General features: G+C 41.3%; 1 protein-coding gene across 1 annotated transcript in view; it reads right to left on the minus strand.

Annotated features, from left to right (window-relative positions):
* EFHC2 (EF-hand domain containing 2) overlaps positions 1 to 20,426 on the minus strand; it is a 193,819-nt gene that overhangs the window by 70,058 nt on the left and 103,335 nt on the right. Inside the window, 4 exon segments of the mRNA XM_079909606.1 lie at positions 14,366 to 14,496; positions 17,124 to 17,320; positions 20,182 to 20,296; positions 20,298 to 20,325. Of these exon segments, the coding sequence (XP_079765732.1) occupies positions 14,366 to 14,496; positions 17,124 to 17,320; positions 20,182 to 20,296; positions 20,298 to 20,325 (471 nt within the window).

The following is a 20,426-nucleotide window of genomic DNA, read 5'->3' on the forward strand; positions in this document are numbered from 1 at the left end:
GTGAATATCAAGGAAAAATTCTCTCTGGCTTCTGGCAGGAGAGGAGAAAAGTAACCAGTTTGAAATGTGCAAGAGCATTCTGTTCTTCTTAACAACGCCTGCCTTCAAGAGAAACCATTTTACCAATGGGGTTTTATCAGAGCCTAACCCACCTGGGGAAAGGGAAATACTCAACTCCAGCCCCCTCGAGCCTTACACATAAGGGAAAGGAAATACCCAAATCTAGCCCCCTCCGGCCATCCTATCCCACCTAGAGGGGTAAGGGAGGAAACTAAAAGCTACTTATGAAGTTTATAGTTGAGGGACACAGGCACACTAAAAAGACTGAAGCCTGATCATAGCGATAGAGAACACTTCTCCCCCGACACCTTACCACCACATCACCAAAGGCTTATTTACCAGAGTTTCTTTTATCTAGTACATCATGTCTGGTTTCAGCAAAGAGTTAAAAGGCATACTAAAAGGCAAAAAACATAGTTTGAAGAGACAGAGCAAGCATCAGAACCAGACTCAGATATGGCAGGGATGTTCTCATTGTCAGTCTGCAAATTTAAAACGACTATGATTAACATGCTAAGGGCTCTAATGCAAAAAGTAGACAACATGTAAGAATAGATGGATAACAGAGAGATGGAAATTCTAAGAAATAATCAAGAAGAAATGGTAGATCTCAAAAACACTACCAGAAATGAAGAATGCCTTTGATGGGCTCATTAGTATATAGCTGAGGAAAGCATCTCTGCGTTTGAGGATAGAAACATCAATAGAAACGTCCAAAGCTGAAAAACAAAGAGAAAAAAGACTTAAAAAATGGAACAGAATATCCGAGAACTTCTGGAAAACTACAAAAAGTTATAGCATATGTGTAATGGGAATACCAGAAGGAGAGGAAAGAGAGAAAGGGACGGCAGAAATACGTGAAGCAATATGAATGAAAATTTCCCCAAATTAATGTCAGACACCAACCATGGATCCAGGAGCCCAGCGAACACCAGGCAGGATAAATGCTCCCCCGAAATTACACCTAGGCACATCATATTTAATCTGTAGAAAGTCAAAGATAAAGAAAAAAAATCTTGAAAGAAGTCAAAGGGAAAAAAATATCTTATCTATAGACGGGCAAAGATAAGAATTACATCCTATTTCTCCTCAAAAACCATGCAGGCAAGAAGAGGGTGATGTGAAATATTTAGAGTGTTGAGAGAAAAAAAACCAAGCTAGAATTCTGTATCCTGTGAAACTATCCCTCAAAAGTGAAGGAGAAATAAAAATTTTCTCAGACAAACACATACTGAGGGAATTTGTTGCCAGTAGACCTGCCCTCCAAGAAATGTTTTAAAGAAGTTCTTCAGAAAGAAGGAAATTGATATAGATCAGAAACTTGTATCTATATAAAGGAAGAGCATTAGGGATTGTTAGGGAGTTTGGGATTGACGTGTACACACTGCCATATTTAAAATGGAGGGCTTCCCTGGTGGCGCAGTGGTTGAGAGTCCGCATGCTGATGCAAGGGACGTGGGTTCGTGCCCTGGTCCGGGAAGATCCCACATGCCGTGGAGAGGCTGGGCCTGTGAGCCATGGCCGCTGAGCCTGCGCGTCCGGAGCCTGTGCTCCGCAACGGGAAAGGCCACAACAGCGAGAGGCCCGCGTACTGCAAAAAATAAATAAATTAAAATGGATAAGGACCTACTGTATAGCACAGGGGTCTCTATTCAGTATTACATAACAACCTAAATGGGAAAATAATTTGAAAAAGAATAGATACATGTATATGTATAACTGAATCACTTTGCTGTACACCTGAAAACTATCACGACATTGTTAATCAACTATACTCCAATATAAAAGAAAAAGTTTAAAAAAAGAAAGAGCATTAGAGAAGGAATAAGTAAGTCGATAAAAAACTTATTTCTCTTAAGTGATCTAACATATATAATTTGTTCAAAATAATAGCAACAATGTATTCAATTACGTGCATATACATGTATATGAACATATAGATGCTTCTGTATAAGTGAAATGAATGACCGTGATGTTATTATAAGGTTTCCTCACTATTCACGAAGTGGTATAGTGCTATTTAAAAGTAGACTTGGAATAACTGTAAACGTGTACAGTATTGCAAACTCTGGGGCAACCACTAAAAAAGATGCCATTTATAATGGCACCCAAAGCATGAAATATCCAGGGGAAAATGTAACAAAAGATGTAAAAAACACCTCTAAAACAACAACAAAAAATACCAGTTTGGTAGTTTCTCAAAAAGTGAAACATATGCCTACCGTATGGTCCACACATTCCACTCCTAGGTATTTACTCAAGAGAAAGCATTATTCCCGTTTTGGGGGTGGGGGTGTGTGAGGGGGCAGGTGTGATGGAACTGTTCTGTATCTTTATTGCGGTGGCAGTTGCACAACTCTAGGAATTTGTCACAATCATAGAATTGTACACCAAAAAGAGTGAATGTAAATTTAAAAATAAATTAGTGCCTAAAAAAATCAAATGTGTTCTTGGAAAATGAGACCACATCTTCTTCTTCGGATGTAAAACGTACCTAAATTCACAAAAGCCTCCACCCCCACCTCACCTGGCTCAGTTCGGGTAGAAGAAGGAAATTTTACTACTATTCTTCCAGATGGAAGGTACACATACTAAGAATTATTTCTTTACTTTTTTTTCCCAACCCAGCATATTCTGTGTTCTAACTGATGTGGAGGTCTTTTCACAAGAGCAACTTCCAAGATGTGGCACAGGATTTCTCCACCTCTGCAGTTAAAGAACTGGGAAGCCAGGACTCTGAGGCACTAAAAGACATCAGACTGTTTCTCAAAAAATTAAAAATCGAATGCTTAATCTGAGGGCTGCATATTTTCCGTATTCTAATTCCCCAAAATGTGTTGGTGCATGCTGCTTCAGTTAATATTGTTGTTTAACAAATTACCCTAAAAATCAAGTGCTTAAAGCAACTCTTTTGTTATGTTCATGAATTCTGTGGGTCAGGAATTCCGACAGGGCACGGAAGAAGGTCTGGAATTTCAACTTGGGTGATTCTGTAACTGGGGGCTTGAATTATGGGAAGGTGTCTTTGCTCATAAATCCAGTGCATGGCAAGGGCCATCAGCTGAGATTTCAGTTTGGGCTGTCACTTGAATTACCATCTACAAGTGGTTTCTCCATGTAGCTTGGGCTTCTTCATAGCATGGCATCCTCAAGGTGGTAGAACTTCTTACACGGTAGTACAGGGTTCCAAAAGTGTCACGTCATACAATGTAGAAGCTGCATCATCTTTTCTGAACTGGCCTCAGTTGTCTCACACAGCATCACTTCTGTCGCATTCTATTGGTTACAAGTGAAGCACAAAGCCTCTCAAGATTCAAAGGGAAATGGCATAGACCCCACCTCTCCGTGGAACGAGTGTCAAGTTCACATGTTGCGCACTGCTGCAGCCATCTTTGAAAAATACAATCTGTTATACATGTGTAGTATACAGTTTCCTTCAGTTAACAAGATCATTGGTATCTAGCATTCCTCAGTTAACTGGGATATTAATGTAGTGAGAATATTTCAATCCTCAAGAAGTGGGAATGTACTACATAAGGAAATTGGTGGAGGTATAAAAGATCAACATTTCAGTTTCTTTTGCGAAGGAGAATTTGCAATTTTAATAGTCAAAACTAAGTCACAGAACAAGAAGAAAATGAATGGGGAAGACACTGTCACTAATTTAATAAAAATTTGAAAAAAATTTTAAACTCTTCCATTTCAAAATTATATTTTAAAGCTCTGGAATTGTTTTACTTCAATATAAAATATTCTGGCTTATAATAGAAAACTTTGGAATAAGCATTGTAAGAATTTAAGTAAAATAAACCTGCATGCTGATCCCACAGCATATACAAAATTTAATTTGAGATGAATCATAGACTTAAAAGTAAAAGCTAAAATCATAAAGCTATTAGAGAAAAACATAGGAGTCTATCTTGGTGACTTTGAGGCAGCCAAAGACATCTTAAGCAGAAAGCAATAACCTTAAAAGAAAAGACTGACAATTTGGACTTCATCAAAATTTAAAATATATACAGTATTCATCAAAGGACACCACTGAGAAAGTGAATAGGAAAGCCAGAGACTGGGAGAAAAACATTCGCAAAACGTGTATCTGACAAATGACTTGTATCCAGGAAATATAAAGAATTCCAACAACTCAATAATAATACAAAAAACAACCAATAAAAATTGGCAAAAGATCTGAAAAGACACTTCACACACACAAAAAATACAAACAGCCAATAAACACATGAAAAAAAGTGCTCAACGTCATGGGTTGTCACGAAAATGCAAATTTAACTACAATGGGATAGTACTACATGTCTACTAGATTGCTTAAATTAAAAAGCCTAATAATAGCAAATGTTGGCAAGATTGTGAAGCAGTTAGAACCCTTGTACGTTGTTAGGGGAAATGTAAACTGGTTTAACCTCTTTTGGTAAAAGGTCTGCCAGTTTCTTAAAAAAACTAAACATACACCTATGTGCTAGCAATTCCGTTCATAGTTATGTAACCAAGAGAAAGAAAATTATGTTCACAAAAATATTTGTACAAAAATGTTCAGAGCAGGTTTATTTATATTAGCCAAAAGTTGGAGGCAACCCAGGTGTCTATCAGCAGGGGAAAGAATAAACAAATTGTGGTATTCTCATACAATGGAGCACTACTCAGCAATATGAAGGAATGCATTACTGATACAGTCAACAATATGGATAATTCTCAAAATCATACTTAATAAGAGAATCCACAAAAGAATATATGCTGTATAATTTCATTTATATGAAATTCTAGAACAGGGAAAAAGCCATTTACTGTGAAAAAAAATCAGAAAGGTGTCTGCCCCTTGAATGGGGGATGTGGGCAGGGACTGACTAGGACGGGGTGTGAGGGAACTTTCTGGGTGACGGTAATGTTGTACACCTTAATAGGGATTTGTGTTGCACAGGTGTATGCATTTGTCAAAACTAAGAAAATGTGTACTTAAGGTTGATGCATTTTATTGAATATAAATTTTACATCAAAAGGAAAAAATGTAAATAAATGGTAAGCATGCTGATATATTTAGAGGGAAGTAATTGATGTCTGTGATTTTCTTTGAAATGCACCGAAGTTAAGATGGATTGATGGATGGAGAGAGGGGTGTATGAATGGAGAGATGCATGATAAAGCAAATAGTAAAATATTAATGATTCAATCTAAGTGGGGAAAATAAATGGGTAAGAGTTTGTTGCTAATTTGACAAGAATTTGAAAATTATAAAAATGATTCCATCCTCAATTTAATTGCAAAGCTCTGGAATTCTGTAACATAAATATAAAATATTATGGTCCATAATAAAAGAATTTTAAGTAAGCACATTAAAATTATTTGACTCTAATCAATAATCAGAGTAGAGCATCAAGTGGAACAACTCATACCCTGCTCTATGATTATGAGACTCTTGACTTCTGCTCTAAGCATTCTGCCAGCATTTGTCATTAGCTCTTTCTGGAAACTGAAGCAAGAAACAAAAAATGCTCAGTGCTCTTTGCCCAGGCTTTTTGGTTTTATTTGCTTGAGCTTTATTTATCTTTTTAATTTTTTTTCTACAATTGCTCATTGTTAAAAAAAAAAAATCAAAGAATGAGGCAGCTTGGTGTGCAGCCTGCTAGGATTTCTTCAAAGGATACACAATCCCTGAAATATTTATATAAATATACATGCACATATAACCTTTAGACTTTTGGCATAAATAGGATCATATTATACAGACTTCTGAATTTTGCTTTATCTACAAAACAGCATGATATGTATATGGTAGCCATTAGTGCTGTTTACCTAACATCTGGTTTCCCTCTTTCCTCTGAACATATGGGTGGAGCCACGTGACTAGTACTGGCCAATGAATTGAGAGTGTAAATGATATGTATTTCTTCCCAGCTGAGACTTATTGGGCTTGACCCTCCAAAGCTCTCTTCTCTCTCTGGTATATTCAGGGTAGTGGCTGTTCTGTCAGATTCAGTCCCTGAGTGGCTACTGTGAACAAAGCTCCCTCTGACAACAACAATGGATACACAGAGTAAACAAGAAATAACCTTTGTTGATTTAGTTCCCTGAGATTTGGGGGTTAGTTATTACTGCAGCATTACTTAACCAATCCTGACTAACACATTGAACATTTTCTCAAGTATTCATATTTGGCCTATCTCATTCTTTCTAATGGCTAAATAGTACAGTCTTAAACCAAAGCAGTAGAATTTATCCAACTACTCCCCTATTGTTGGACATTTGATTTTTCCAAATTTTTGCTATTACAAAGCTTGCTGCGATAAATATTGTGTGCGCACACACACACATACACACACACATATCTATTACAATCCACTTGTCAAATTTTTTCTGAGTAAAAAGTTTCTAAACGTGCAATGACTAGGTAAAAGGGTCTAAGCATTAGATACTGCCAATTGCCCTCTAAAATGCTGAACCAATTTAAACTCCTATCAATAGAAAATGAAAGTACCTGTTATCCCACATGCTCATCTGGAGCCAGTTATGTTATTCTTTTTAAATGTCACCAATACAATAGGTGGAAATATTTCATTGTTGTTTCAGCTTGCGTGATTATTGGGCTTCTTTTCATAGGTTTAAAGGCCGTTTGTATTGCTTCTGAGAATTGTTTATTCCTGTCCTTAACCCATTTTTGTCTGTTGGTTTTACAGTTTTTCATAAATCCTTAATGTCAATCCCCTGGTTCTTATACTGGTTGTAAATATTTTCTCTCAGTCTGTCCCTTGTCTTTTAAATTTGTTTACAGTATTTTTTGCCTAGAGAAATAGAAAATTTTCCTGTAGTCAATACAGTCAACTTTTCCTTTATGGTTTTTGGAAACTGTGCCCTACCTACCACAAAATTAAACTGTATTAAATGTTTCCTAATCAATTATCACTAAAACCTTTATTATTAATCCATTCATTGTCCACTCAATTGAGGATTTCTCTGTACCTTATAATAAAGTCCATAAAAATGAATCTTTTACGGGCTCTATACTCTGTTTCACTGGTATTTTAGTTTAATCCTCTATCAGTATATTACAGTGTTTTCAAATATCTATAAACTACATAAATTCTAGTATCTTGACTGTAATATTCTTCCTTTTCAACATTTTTTTCAATCCCTGATTTTTCTTGAGGGACCTCAAAATCAATGAGCCAATTTCTCTCCCCTAACCCTGCAAAACAAAACCAAATCTAACAACAGCAACAACAAAAACCCACATCGTAAATTCTGATTAGACTTGCTTCAAATCTAGATTAATTTGGACAGATTAGAATTTTTAAAATAGTGTCTTCCCATTCAGAGATATGATAAAATTTTGAAATTGTATTCATTTTAGTCTTACACATTTCTTGTCCAATTTATTCCCAGGTATTTCATAATTTTGTTGCTATAGTGAATAGTACCCCCCATTGCATAATATTTCCTGTTTATTACTAGTAAAACTATTGCTTTTTATGTAGTTTTCTTGTATTTAGCTACTTTCCTAAATATTCTTAATATTTCTAATCATTTTGAAATTGAGTCTTTTGGATTTTTAGATATAAAATCACACTTGGGTTCTAATTTAAAAATCAGTCTCCAGTTCTATTTTGGGCTATTTACACAATTGGTTCCTAAATGCCTATTTCCAATATGCCTAGGGTACAAAATAATGGAATTTTATGGCTGGAAGGGACCTTAAAATTATCTAATCCAAGGGTTACCTCGTCAAGTACCTTCTGGGATATGCAGGCAAGATAAATGGGAGAAGGTATAGGACAATAAGCAATTGTAGAGACTGGGGAAGAGTGCAGAGACCAGGTACAGTCTGAGGCAGACAGTTGCCACTCACCCCCAACTGACAGTTGACATGGGGAAATGTAGGCCCAGTTTCTATTTTTCAAGAGGAGAGAGAAATATAGACTTTTATGTTTAAACTCTTAATTTTAAAAAACATTAAACAAAAACCAAACAAAACACGATTGCCAGCTATCAACCCATGAACTTGAAAGTAATCCAATGCCTTCACTGAGGGCAATTTAAACTCAGAAAGGCGTGTCAGAGATTGCAAAAGTAGTGGAATATAGGGGAGGAGGAGTCTGTATTTTGTTTAGCTGCCCGGGTGGATCAGAACAGTATTTGCGAAGTGCTAAAACCAGGCAAGTGTTTTGCTTGGTTTGTTTACAGACAAGGAGTTCAGTTCCTAATGTTGACATTTTACGTCCCCTGTTTGGCTCATCTTGGCTCGGATTTGCCGTCATAGCAAATGAAGAGGGTACCTTTTAAATCGCCCATCTATATTTGGGGAAATTACCATGTTATTTTCTCCGTCACCCCAACATGGAAGTCAGAGCTCAATTTCCCAGGCTTCCTTGCAGTTAGAAACATGCTGGTGATCCAGGCTCTGCCAATCGGGGAAGCTTACATGAGACCTTGACTTGGAAGGGATTAACAAGAGAAAACCAGCTAGGCGTGGCCACCTTTGGTGTCAGAGGGGTCCAGCTTTCAGCGGTAGCAAAGGACACAAGGTTGCCAAAAGTAGTGGCAGTGATGGTTGTGGTAAAATCAAGTTCTTGGCAGCAGCGCAAATGTAGCAACGAGTGTGGGTGGTGCAGTAGGAACAGAGGCCATTTTCTCATCAGACAAGTTCTACAGCCCAGTTCTGGGCACTGTTCCTAGAACTGAGCCTCAAGCTTGTTGCTCCAGCCCTTCCAAAGATACTGTGAACCACCCAGGATCCTTTTTAAAAATTCCTTTTCTGCTTAACTAGCCAGAGAGGATTCTGCTTTTTAAAAACTAAGCCCTCACCAGTACAAACAACACCATCAGGCAGTGACAGAATCAAATCAAAGATCTCGGTCTCTTTGATTCCCAGGCCAGCATTTTTTCTATGACATCACATTTATTTATATTTAATGCTTTTAGGAAGGTTCAAAATGCTGTTTTCAAAAATGTATGCTGAGGCTCGTATCTCAAAGATATGGTATGGACACTGTCAAAGTGTCTATTTGGTTCAAGATGAGAGTACATGTTTGAGTGCTTTTGGAATTTGTCTTGGTTTTTCCTTCTGTTCACATAGATTCATAGACTAGTGGCTTCCTTAAAAGATGTTAGTTAGGCTTACAATAAAAACACCAATGTACACAGAGTTTTTCAAAAAAAGATAGAGCAAAACCACATAAAAGGAGAGATAACTGTCTGAGATAAATCAGGATGAGATCATTACAATTTTCTGAGCACTAAATTTATAATCTTCTTCCTTGAAGTAAAGGACAGTAACGGGGTGGATTATATTAATGTTTCCCAACCTTGGTCCACCAACGGTGATGTTTATTTTCCACCTTCATGGCCTCCAAGTTTTTAAAGGGCTTCTTCCAACCTCATTTATTAAAGAATGCTTTCAATGACCTCATCAAGAGTAAATACAGAACTTACTGAAATATCGAAAACAGGACATAGATTCCTACTACTATTTTCAGTGACTATTTCAAACTATTCCAACTATTGGGATAAAGGGTTTTCATTTTCTAGTGTCCGCTACGCACTACAGTGTGCTACAATAAGAACTTAACATACGTCATCAGATTTATTCATCACAACAGCTCTATGCAGTAGGTATTATTACCATCCCCATTTTGTAGGTGAAAACATTGCTCAGCAACTTACTCAAGGCCACCAAGCTGACGAACGGCAGAGCTGAGATTTGGATGCAAGCCTACAAGTCTAAAATTGAATCTGTTTACTACATTATACTACCTCTCTCAGGAAGAATTTTAAGTTTACAAGAACGAAAATTTCCTCGAGGCTGTAAATCTTGGAATTTATTACATCGATGCTCACAGGAAATCTCCTGATCCCACAGTTGATAATGGGGGTCTGAGGAAGAATGGTGTAATAATTCACTACATTCACTGAGGCCTGAGACACTGGGTGCTGGAGGTATCTAGGAAAGACTCCAGGGTGAACCGGGCATGTGCCCTGCCCTTGGAAAAGAGGTGAGCACTGAGCACACAGAAAACCAAAATACATGCAGGCTACATGGGGCGGGTGTCATCTCTGATGGAGAGATCAAGGCTCGGGGAGGTGGCCGGAGGGAGGGGCTGGCCACGTCTTCCCTGGCACAGGGCCCTCGCTGCTGCTGTCGCCTAGGGTTCTGAGTCCAGGGCCCCCATCAGGAAGCCTCACCCTGCCCATGTTCCCAACTGCACGAAACACTAGCCCTGCCAAGCCTAGTCCCTGCCTGGCTCCCTGCTGAAACCTGCCCGTCAGGTATCGAGGCTCTGAGAAAGGCTCTCTGCACTTTCTTCGATAACAATTCATGGCTGTCACAGGCCAATCTGACAGACCGTGAAAAAAGTGTCCCAGAGAAATAGGTCCAGCCTAGAGGCAGAGCCAGCTAGCCCCACAAGGCAGAAGAGAAACACTCCCTCCCAAAACTGCCCTCTGTTTCCACCTGCCCCTGCATTCCTTCAGGTCAATTTTGAGGCAAATATCTCAGGAAGGCCCACAAGTTAATCCAGTAATCCATTATCAACCACGGCACCTTATGCAGAGATAGTTTATTAGCTCCTGCCCGCAAGGTTTCCCTGAGAAGCGGTGCAAATCTCTGAGGAGAAAGAAAATGCCCGGGGCTTGGACTGCGGCCCAAAGCAGCAAGCCTGAGCTCTGAGGTGCCAGGTACATACTGAGAGGGCCAGGTATGTAAGCAGGGGAGAAAATGAGGGCCACAGAGGTGAAGCCCAGAGGCCTACACTGCAGTCCTGCCTCTGCCCGCCCACTCTACTACTTCGATGCACAAATTTGAAAAGGGAACATTTTACAAGTGTATTCATAAACCTACAGAATGTTTCACAATGTCAGCGCCTAGAAGGGGCCTTAGAGACCATTATATGGACCGAAGAGTGAGGTGTAGGTAGGTGAAGTGAGTTGCCCAAGTCACTTGACTTGGGAGAGTCGGGACTAGCTCTCCCTGACTTCCCTACAGTCAGAGACAGATTTCCCTTCCCCAGAGCAAGGTAATCAATTATTTACTTGTTTGATGCAAACTTTAGACAGAATGTTCCTTGGGAAATAGGACCATTCATTAAATTATTCAACGAACACCTACTGTACTTGGCGGGAGCCAATTGTGGAGGCAGGGAAATAAGCGAATAACTCAACACGGGCTACCAGTGGATAATACAGGAAAAGCATTTAGCACGATGTATGGTCCACAGTAAGTGCTCAATAAACGGTGACTTCTCCAAAAGAATAATTCGAGTGAGATGGAAATAAGGGAAGAGATGGAGGCAAGGGTCAGATCATGACCAAACTCACATGAAACACTAAAAGGTTGGGATTTGCCCTAGAGCAAAGGAACGACACGATCAGATTTTAGGGAGGTCACTCTGGCACAGCTTTGGAGGATGAGTGTTAAGACGAGGAGTCCAGGTGAACAGATGAAAAGCTGAACTGCAACAGTGAAGCTAGAGATGGAGAGAGGTAGTTTAAGAAGTGCAATTTCAAGAGGGTGGGAGAGGTCAAGATAGGGGAAAGACAAGGTAGACCCTGGCCCAGGCCCTGGGGACAAGTATGGTGGCCTTTACCAAGACAGGGTCCCCGGCTACAACTTTATGGGAAAGAAAAAGAGGTCAATTTAGGGAAAGTTATTTGGGGATGCCTTAGGGACATCCAAAGGGGAGATGTCTCGGAGGCATTCGTACTTCCAGATTTATAATTCAGGAAAACGGTCTGAGCAGGAGGAACTAAATGGAGAACTCAGCCTTTAGCTGACAGCCAAAGCAGTGGGGGCCGGATAAAATGCAGCCACTCAACAAATATTCACACCCAGGCACTGTGAAAAGTGATAAACTTAAAGCAAAAAACAAGAAAGAGAAGGTCCTTGCCCTCAAAGAGGTTACGTTCTGGTGAGAGGAGCTAGAATATACACTCATACGTACTTACAGAAATAAAAGAACAATATTAGCTCCAAGCACAGAATTAAATCAGGATGTGGTGTGATCGCAACTGACTATGTACTTTCTTTGCCTTTGCCCAGGAAAGAACGTGAAGAGCAAAAAAGAGGGCTGAAGACCATGACCCACAGATGGCGCAGTGCCCGACACCAAGCATATCACACGGACCAGGACCTCTTGACGCCTCTTCTGCACTCTCATCTGGAGACAGAGCCCCCAAGAATAATCCTAGCATCTCATTATTCCATTCAGGAACTGTGATATGTAGTGAGCCCAGCACGAGGTGCCAGGTTTAGGGCAGTGAACAGGGCTGTCGAGGACCCTGCTCCTCAGAAAGCTCACATTCTAATAGGAGAAGACACACCCAGGCACACACACACTTAAATAAATTTAACTGCAAGTGGTGCTAAGTGCTATGAAAGATATAAACAAGGGGCTAAGAAAAACAGTGAGGGATCTACTTTAGGTAGACTAGAAAGAAATCCCCTAGGAGGAAGCAGCATCTACAATGAGTCCCAGGGTTTGCCGCGGAAAGGATGGTGGTGTGGACGTTCTGAGCAGAGAGAACTGCGTGTGCATAGGCTTGGAGGAGGGAAAGAGCTTGACGTGTTTGAGAAAGCAAGTGACTGACGGTCAGCAAGGCCAGAGGACAGAGCTGGAGGAAAAGAAGTGATGACACTGGAAATCCAGAGTTGCATCGCTCAAGGCCCTGCCGGCTGCAATAAAACGTTTGCATCTTATTGGAAGCCACTGAAGGGTTTTTCAGACCAGGTACAGCCTGATCTGATTTCTGTCTTAAGGAATTTCTGGCCAGGAGAGGGCCTAAATATTGGGAGCTAGTTTTTTCTGATCATCTTTCTGAGCCTTGAGGTCCCCCTGCAATCACACAGTGTGGCCATCCTTTATTCCGCCCACAATTAGGGTCAGGCCGCAAAGCAACTTCTCCTCCTTGGATCTCCTGCCTGGCCTAAGTGCTTCCCCCAAAGCCCCATAAACTTACTAAAGTGTTTCCAGTAGACACTGCTAGAGTACTAGGAGAATGGACGCTTTTGTAAAAGAACACAAAATAATAAAACGAAACCACTCCCTCATTTCTGATGGAAATTCGCTTTCCCCTCCACTGCTTTCCATTAGTCCATGGCCTGAGCAATTGTCTCTGCTCTTTACCCTGTCTCCATTATTTTCCAAGAGGCCATGAACATGTGTACTGCTATGAACAATAACAAAGAACTATAAATTCTTATTGATCCCAGAAGCTCGGGAATTCTAAACAATAAAAATATGTCCTCTGACTGCTGCTCTCAAAAGAATATTTTGGAGGCACAGAAGAGGTTTGTTGAAATAACAAATGAGCTCTGGGGACACTCTGGGCCAAATGGAGGGCTCGGGTCACCAGGTATTGATGCAACAGGCAACTTCAGACACAAAGTTAGAAAGACCTCCCTGCCACCCTCTCCTGGGCTCACGTCTTCATTTCTCAGCCACATCTTGACTGTATCAAGCTGAGTTTCCTATGTAGCTTTCAGCCACTATTGTTTTTAGGAGCCAGCATTCTCAGCCTAAAGAGAAAGTCCCCTTTGTCCTCCATCTGTGATTTAATTTACATTCTCCTGAACGCTCCATTCACTTTGTTTTCAGGCTAAGAAGTCTCACAATTGTACCAGACCCTGAATTTGAATTTCCCTGTGTTTCTGCTGTTTGGAAATTTGCCTAGGTCAGTCACTGGACAGTCCTAGAATTCAGCTTAACCTTAGAGAAAATCTTTATTGTTCATGATTTCTCATAATACTTCTAACCTCTGTCATATATTTTCCCCTTGATTTCTACATTTTTGTGTCTTTCAAGATACATACGTGTGTGAGCGCACATACACACAGATGCATACGTAGCACCTTTCCTCTGATAACTGCCGAACTTTCCACTATCTTTTCCAACTGGATCGCATTCCTAAGGAGATGTCCCTCCTAGATTCCTCAGATTTCAGAGGGGTGCTCTTAGCTGCACTGCTTTCAGCCTTTCTCATTCAGATGCAGCCTTCCTGGCATTCCCCTGATCCTTCAATGCCCCGCATGATTCATAAGACAATGTGCCCAACTGACTTACTATGCCTTTGCCTCTCTGTTCTCCCCTAGGAACTTCTTTTATATGCAAATGCATAAAATTTACTAGAAATGGGCAAAACTTGACCACAAAGTAATACGAATGTAAAGAAATACCAATTCCTAGTAAAAAAAAAAAAGTATGTAGGGAATTAATGAAGAAAGAAACACTAGGGAAGAAATTGTTCTTTCTGTTCTTTGGACAATCTTGAGGAGAAAACAGATTACTGCTAGCAGAATATGGCTTACCTGAATGTATTACAAGCCACCATCTTCGTGTGCATGCAATCAGCAGCTGTAAACACCTGCTTGAGATCTCTGGATTGTGATTCTTCTTGTTTTATCTTTTGTAGGGCAAGTTCAATGTTGCTCATAAGAAACTGGAAAGGAGAAGAGAAAGGTATTTAAGATAGGGAGTCCAATCTTCCTGGTGGCCAGCAAAGAGACTTCATACTGTGAACCTTGACTTAGCTGGCTATGTCTTTCCATAGAGACCAACACAGAGAAGACATGACCAGATTTCTTCAGCTATGGCTCTAGGACAAGAAGCGACATTAGCACAGGGCCAGATCTGAGAGAAATGTACTTAAGGGACAGTGCGCCACAGGAATCAGAAAAGAACCACTACTCCGACCTCAGCCTCCTCCCTTTAACCCTTAGACATTGACCCAACATGTTGGGAGACCCTAATGGAGAGCATGGGGATTCAAAATTGAATAAATGGACCCCCATCTTCCCCAGATCTTTAGAGTGCGCCCCCAGAACTGTCAGCCACCAGGTGATACACGCACGGCAGTCCCCTTACACTCACTCTCCAGGCAGCCCCCAGTTCCTGTCTCCTACACTGTGATTTGGCTTCTGACTCTGTAAGAATACTTCTTATTCAGTCCACTAAAGCATAAGCTTGTAAATAACTACAGCAAAGAACTAGAAAAGGAGAAGACTAAATACAAAAAGAAAAACATTGATGGTAACTTAGAATAAAGTTCATCTCTGCCCCGGGAAGGGGGAGGCATTCCCTCCCTTTTTTGCATTTCCTTTAATCTGTTTCCATGATAGGATCTATTAGCTCTTTTGAAAAGACTCCTCAGACTGATATTAATCTTTCTCTGCTTAGAATGTCTTTGTTAAGGGTAGTTTTAAGATAATGCAGTTTTCACTTGGGATGCTGATACTAGATAATGTCCTACCCTGCTTTTATCTTTCTGAAAGGAGAAGAGCCCTTTATGTCTCATATATACATGAGATATATGTGTGCGTGTGTGTCTGTGTGTGTGTGTGTATTCATGCTATATATTTTTTATATTAAAGTACAGGTTTGCACTGTGTTTGCAAATGGAGCTCTAGTTACAATAGCTGTTGTAAATTGTACACCGACTGAGCTTGCTATGGGGCACACAGAGCTAAGCACTCAAAACATTTTCGCATCCAGTCTTCATAGTAACTCTCTGAAATAGGCACTGTTGGTACTCCCATTTTACAGATGTGGAAAACAAAGCTCAGGGAAGATACACGTCTAAGGCCCCTCAGCTTTTAAGGAGTCAGGTTTCCTAGCCAAGCCTGCTGGTCTCCAGGAATCTAACTGCCCTATTATTGAGTCTCTCACCTGACTTCAGTGCTTTTGAAGAGCTACCGGCTCTTGGTGTCACGCTAACCCAAGTTCCTAACGCTGCAAATGAAGAGATGGTGTGGCAGCCCCAGAGGGCACTGCCCAGGCCTGCCCTCAAGAGTGACCACGCAGAGAAGAGCACTGTTAGCGGACAGCCCCCAGCTGCTGCACCTTCGTGATCACTGCAGCGCTGCAGAGACCCCACGGAGGCCACACTCTCCCCAGACTCTTACCATCCAGTGACTGAGCAGAAAGGAGGCACCAGAGCTGGGCCATTCCTGCCTGACATGGGATTTCTCTGATAGCTAGTTTGCTCCAGGGCTCCCCATTGGTCTGGTGCAGACTTTCTCAGAGCTATGCTGTGTCTGAGGCTCTTCCCACCCCATTCTTCTTCCTTCCCTCTCCTTTCTCAGGGGATCAGACCGACATCCCAGTCTCCCCACCTACTCCTGTTCCCTCCCCCTTTATCCTTCATACGCATTTCCCCCAAGACATCTCTCGCATGTCTAAGTCTGTCTTGGTATCTGCTTCTCAGAGGACCCAAACTGATCCGGGTAACGTGCTATACACAGTGAGACTGATCTTAGCAACTTACCCCGAGCATTTTACATATAAATGAAACGGAATTGGTACTATATCTATATAAATGGCACATAAATATTATTATTTTCAGGCAGACTTTTTAAATACATCATTTCTAGATAGATTCTTCAATAGTAGGCAATGGTTCTGAAATATACGTGTTTGCACACCAGACTAGTCCACACTTAAAAATCAAGATTTTGTCAACATGTTATTTTTACTGAACGGCACTGCCATAATGGAACTTTTAGTGATAGTACCCACGTGCCATACTATTGCAAATGAAAAAACTCTTGGCGCTCACTGTTGCCAATTTGTCCTTGGATTCCCATTTAGGCCTCAGGTGGCTCCTGTTATGGGAAGCTGCAATCCCAGCAACTATCAGGTTCCCTTGGGGTTTCTGTTTGTTTAGGTCTTGGCCTTCTCTGCAGGCCTGTGCCAATTAACTGGGACAGCACAGTGTGTGGTACCAGATTGTCTTCCTTTCCGATCATTGCTGAATTTTTTTCTGAAAACATTGTTAGTGTCAGCAGAAAACCCAGGAAACTTGATTCAACCTTGGGCCTGCCTCCTGCCTGTGCCTGGCATCCATGATGCTGGGCAGTGGAAAACCCAGCATATAAACAGAGGAGACCAGGCCCTGGCCTCTGTGACGGGACCTGTGGCCAAGTCGTGCAGATCCATTATTCATGCCCACATGTGTGAAAGCACAATGTAAAACTGGTGGCGAGATGAAGAAGAAAAGGCCTGGAGTAAGAAAAACACAGACTGCAGAGTGCTGAGAGGTGAGTCAAGAATTATACCAAGTGAGTTCACCTTATCTGAATTCCTCTCCATGTAGTCTAAGGTATACACATCAGCACTGACCAAAAGAAATAGGTAGCCATTCACGTTCACTTTGGCTCCAACATATAGCTCCTCAGCCTTGATATATTCTGAGAGTTTACTTTTAAAGACTTCTTGTCCAGGCTTCTTAACACGAATTCTTTTTAAGAACATCCCACCAGTATTCCCTATAGAAAAAGAGAAAAAAAGTTAATGAGTAGGTCTTGTTCTTAAAAGAACCGTACAGGGCTTCCCTGGTGGCGCAGTGGTTAACAATCCGCCTGCCAATGCAGGGGACACGGGTTCGAGCCCTGGTCCGGGAAGATCCCACATGCCGTGGAGCAACTAAGCCCGTGCGCCACAACTACTGAGCCTGCGCTCTAGAGCCCGCGAGTCGCAACGACTGAGCCCGTGTGCCACAACTACTGAAGCCCGCACGCCTAGAGCCCGTGCTCTGCAACAAGAGAAGCCACAGCAATGAGAAGCCTGTGCATCGCAACGAAGAGTAGCCCCTGCTTGCTGCAACCAGAGAAAAACCCCACGTGCAGCAAGGAAGACCTAACGCAGCCAAAAATCAAACAAATTAAATAAATGACTTAAAAAAAAAAAGAACAGTACAACTTGCCTTTAGAGTTACTTCATGCTCAAACACAGACCATACAATTTAGCTGTGAACTTGTGAACTCATACTGTCTATAGTACTTAAGGGAAGAATGAGGCAGTGGGTGAAGAAATGAGACTTCCTAGATGAGTGTGTAAAGAAGAAAAGTGGCATGGCATTCCAGCCTTTTCTTTTCTCGCCCCAGTCCAAACACTTAAATAAACACTTAGCGAGGACTTGCTATATGCCCAGCAGCATCCTGGAAACTGGGACATCAGGAACATCTTTAGAGCCTGCCTGAACAGTACCAGGTAGAAAATTTCTCACCTGAGCTTATCTCCACCTATTTGTCCTTATACTTCTGGTGACATACAGATGAAATGTAAGACGCACTATTTCCGGAAAGGAGCTTACTTAATTATTTGAAGATTAACTACGGGAGTCCCCTGAACTCTTTTTTTCTACAGGCAAAATATATTTGCTTCTTTTAGCGATGCCTCATTTTTCTTACTTTCCAGAATTCTCACCATTTCCTCTGCTCTTTTCTGGGTATTATTTGGTTTTTGAGCTCTTGGAAAGCAGTGAGCAGAGTTGAATGTGGGACTCCATTACCTTCTAACCGAAAATGAACTGAAATCTTCAAAGCTGAGACCAGATGAGCTTTGGGGATCAGCTTCATCACACTCCTACCACTTGCAGAAACCAGGGGTGGTGGAAAGACATAGCCTTTGCAGCCAAACAGAGCTGGAGTCCCTCCTGGCTCTGTCACTTGCTTGCTGGATGATCTTTAGGAGTCATTTAACCTCTCTGAACCCCTCTGAGTTCTCATTGGTAAATGGGAATAATATTTGTGGGGGGCCATGAAAATGTACTTCTCAGATTGCCTGCTGTGGGGAACAAAGTTGAGAGAAGGCTCCAACTGCTATGTTCTGAAATCCATCCCCAGATTTGTGCCGAGGTCACGCTTCCCAGAGGCTGCTGCCAACACACGACTGAGCAAGGCAGGGATATTAAGGCAGGCCCATTCCTGCAAGATGGGAGCTCCTCCGACTGGTGACTTTGGCCCCAGGACTCCCAGTCAGCCTTGGCAAAACTTTCTCAGAGTTTCACTGCAGTCACCATTCCCTTTTCACCTTCCCCTTTTTCCCTTTCCTCTGTCCTTCACAGGAATCAGACATGCCCTGCAGTCTGATGGCTCTCCTGGCCTCTTCTGGCTCCTGCCACATTTTCCCTCACCAGCATTTCCCCTAATAAATCTCTTGTACATTTAATCTCATCTTGGGGTTTGCCTCTTGGAGGACCTGAACTAACACAAAACGTAACCTCATAAAGATCTTCTAAGTATAATAGTAGGTACTCAATCAGGACTGCTATTATTACCAGCAAGCTTATAGTTGACTGCCGTCACCCTTTCTGTTTTATGAATGCTGCAATTGGTTTGGCCATATCGTCCCCATTCTAGATGTAGAGAGTTGATTTTTTGACCTTCAAGGGCATGACTTTATATTCATCCCTATTTGATTTCATATTCTAAGATTTGATTCATTATTCAAATCACCGTGGACCCTGACTTAGTTATACAAATTATTCATTATTCATTGGTGTGCTGAGTGGCTCATACCAGCTCATAAGGGCTGGTTGTTAAATTTTCAAGGGATTTTGCAAGCCAGTTGTTAAAACTGTTGGTTGCTTGAAATTGGCCATGGTTTGGGTACTTGCATCATGGAAATTGACAAACAGTACAAAATAGAGCTTTTAAAATTTTTTCAGAGAGCCAGTTAACCAGCACACCATTGATTATTCTTCTCAAACGTGTGTCTTTGGCACAGATAAAAATGTTGAACGTGTTGGGACAAAGAAGAGAACCCTACAGTTCCATAATTCGTTAAGTCAAAATCAATGGCTCTCTTCAGCAATGGCCATCCTATCAGTCTACTGCAGAGAGGCACTCCGTGGGCCCTGCAGCTGGAACCTTGGCAGCAGCCTCAACAGCCGGAGGGAAATAGACTCTGAAGATTAAATTTGTTAATCTGGGATTCTTGTCCTAGAACTAGACAAAAATTTCGTATGTGGTACTATCAAGAATACACAGTTCTTCTTGTCTTGCTAGCTGTGCATGGAACTGGTGGTAGCCAGACCATGATTTTGAAGCCGCTGGATTCCACAGAGGTGCCTCAGAAGCCACGGAGGAAGTAGGGAGAGTGTCCAAAAGGAGATGTCCCAAGTCCCCCAGTCCTGAGCCAACCAAAACTGTTCCTCTTTTATCATTTTATACGCCTGGGTTCGCATTTAAGAGATCTTTGTAAAATGAACTTTAGTGGTTAAAAAAAAAAATGAAAGCCACTCTCTTAGATCATCTAGGCTATAAAAATCAGACCACAGTCCCTTTCAACATGAAGAGACAGTTAATTATTCTGAGGAAACTGCTATGAGACGTATGTCTCTTACCTGAATTCCTCTCCATAGGTTCAAACACTGAAATTGTGTCATCACTGAGAAAATATGAAATAGCAAACGTCCCTTCCACATCGGCACATTTGTGTGTGATTAGTTTTGCAAAAAAACCGGAGTGTATTGCTTATGTTGCTGTAGCTAAATGGAAGAAAAACGAGGGTTATAGCATTATACAAGTAATCTTCCACATATTATGCGTGTAAAAAAACCTGCAAGAGGTATGCTATGTTTTTTTATTG

This window comes from Stenella coeruleoalba (genome assembly GCF_951394435.1).
Source record: "Stenella coeruleoalba genome assembly, chromosome: X".
Lineage (NCBI taxonomy): Eukaryota > Metazoa > Chordata > Mammalia > Artiodactyla > Delphinidae > Stenella > Stenella coeruleoalba.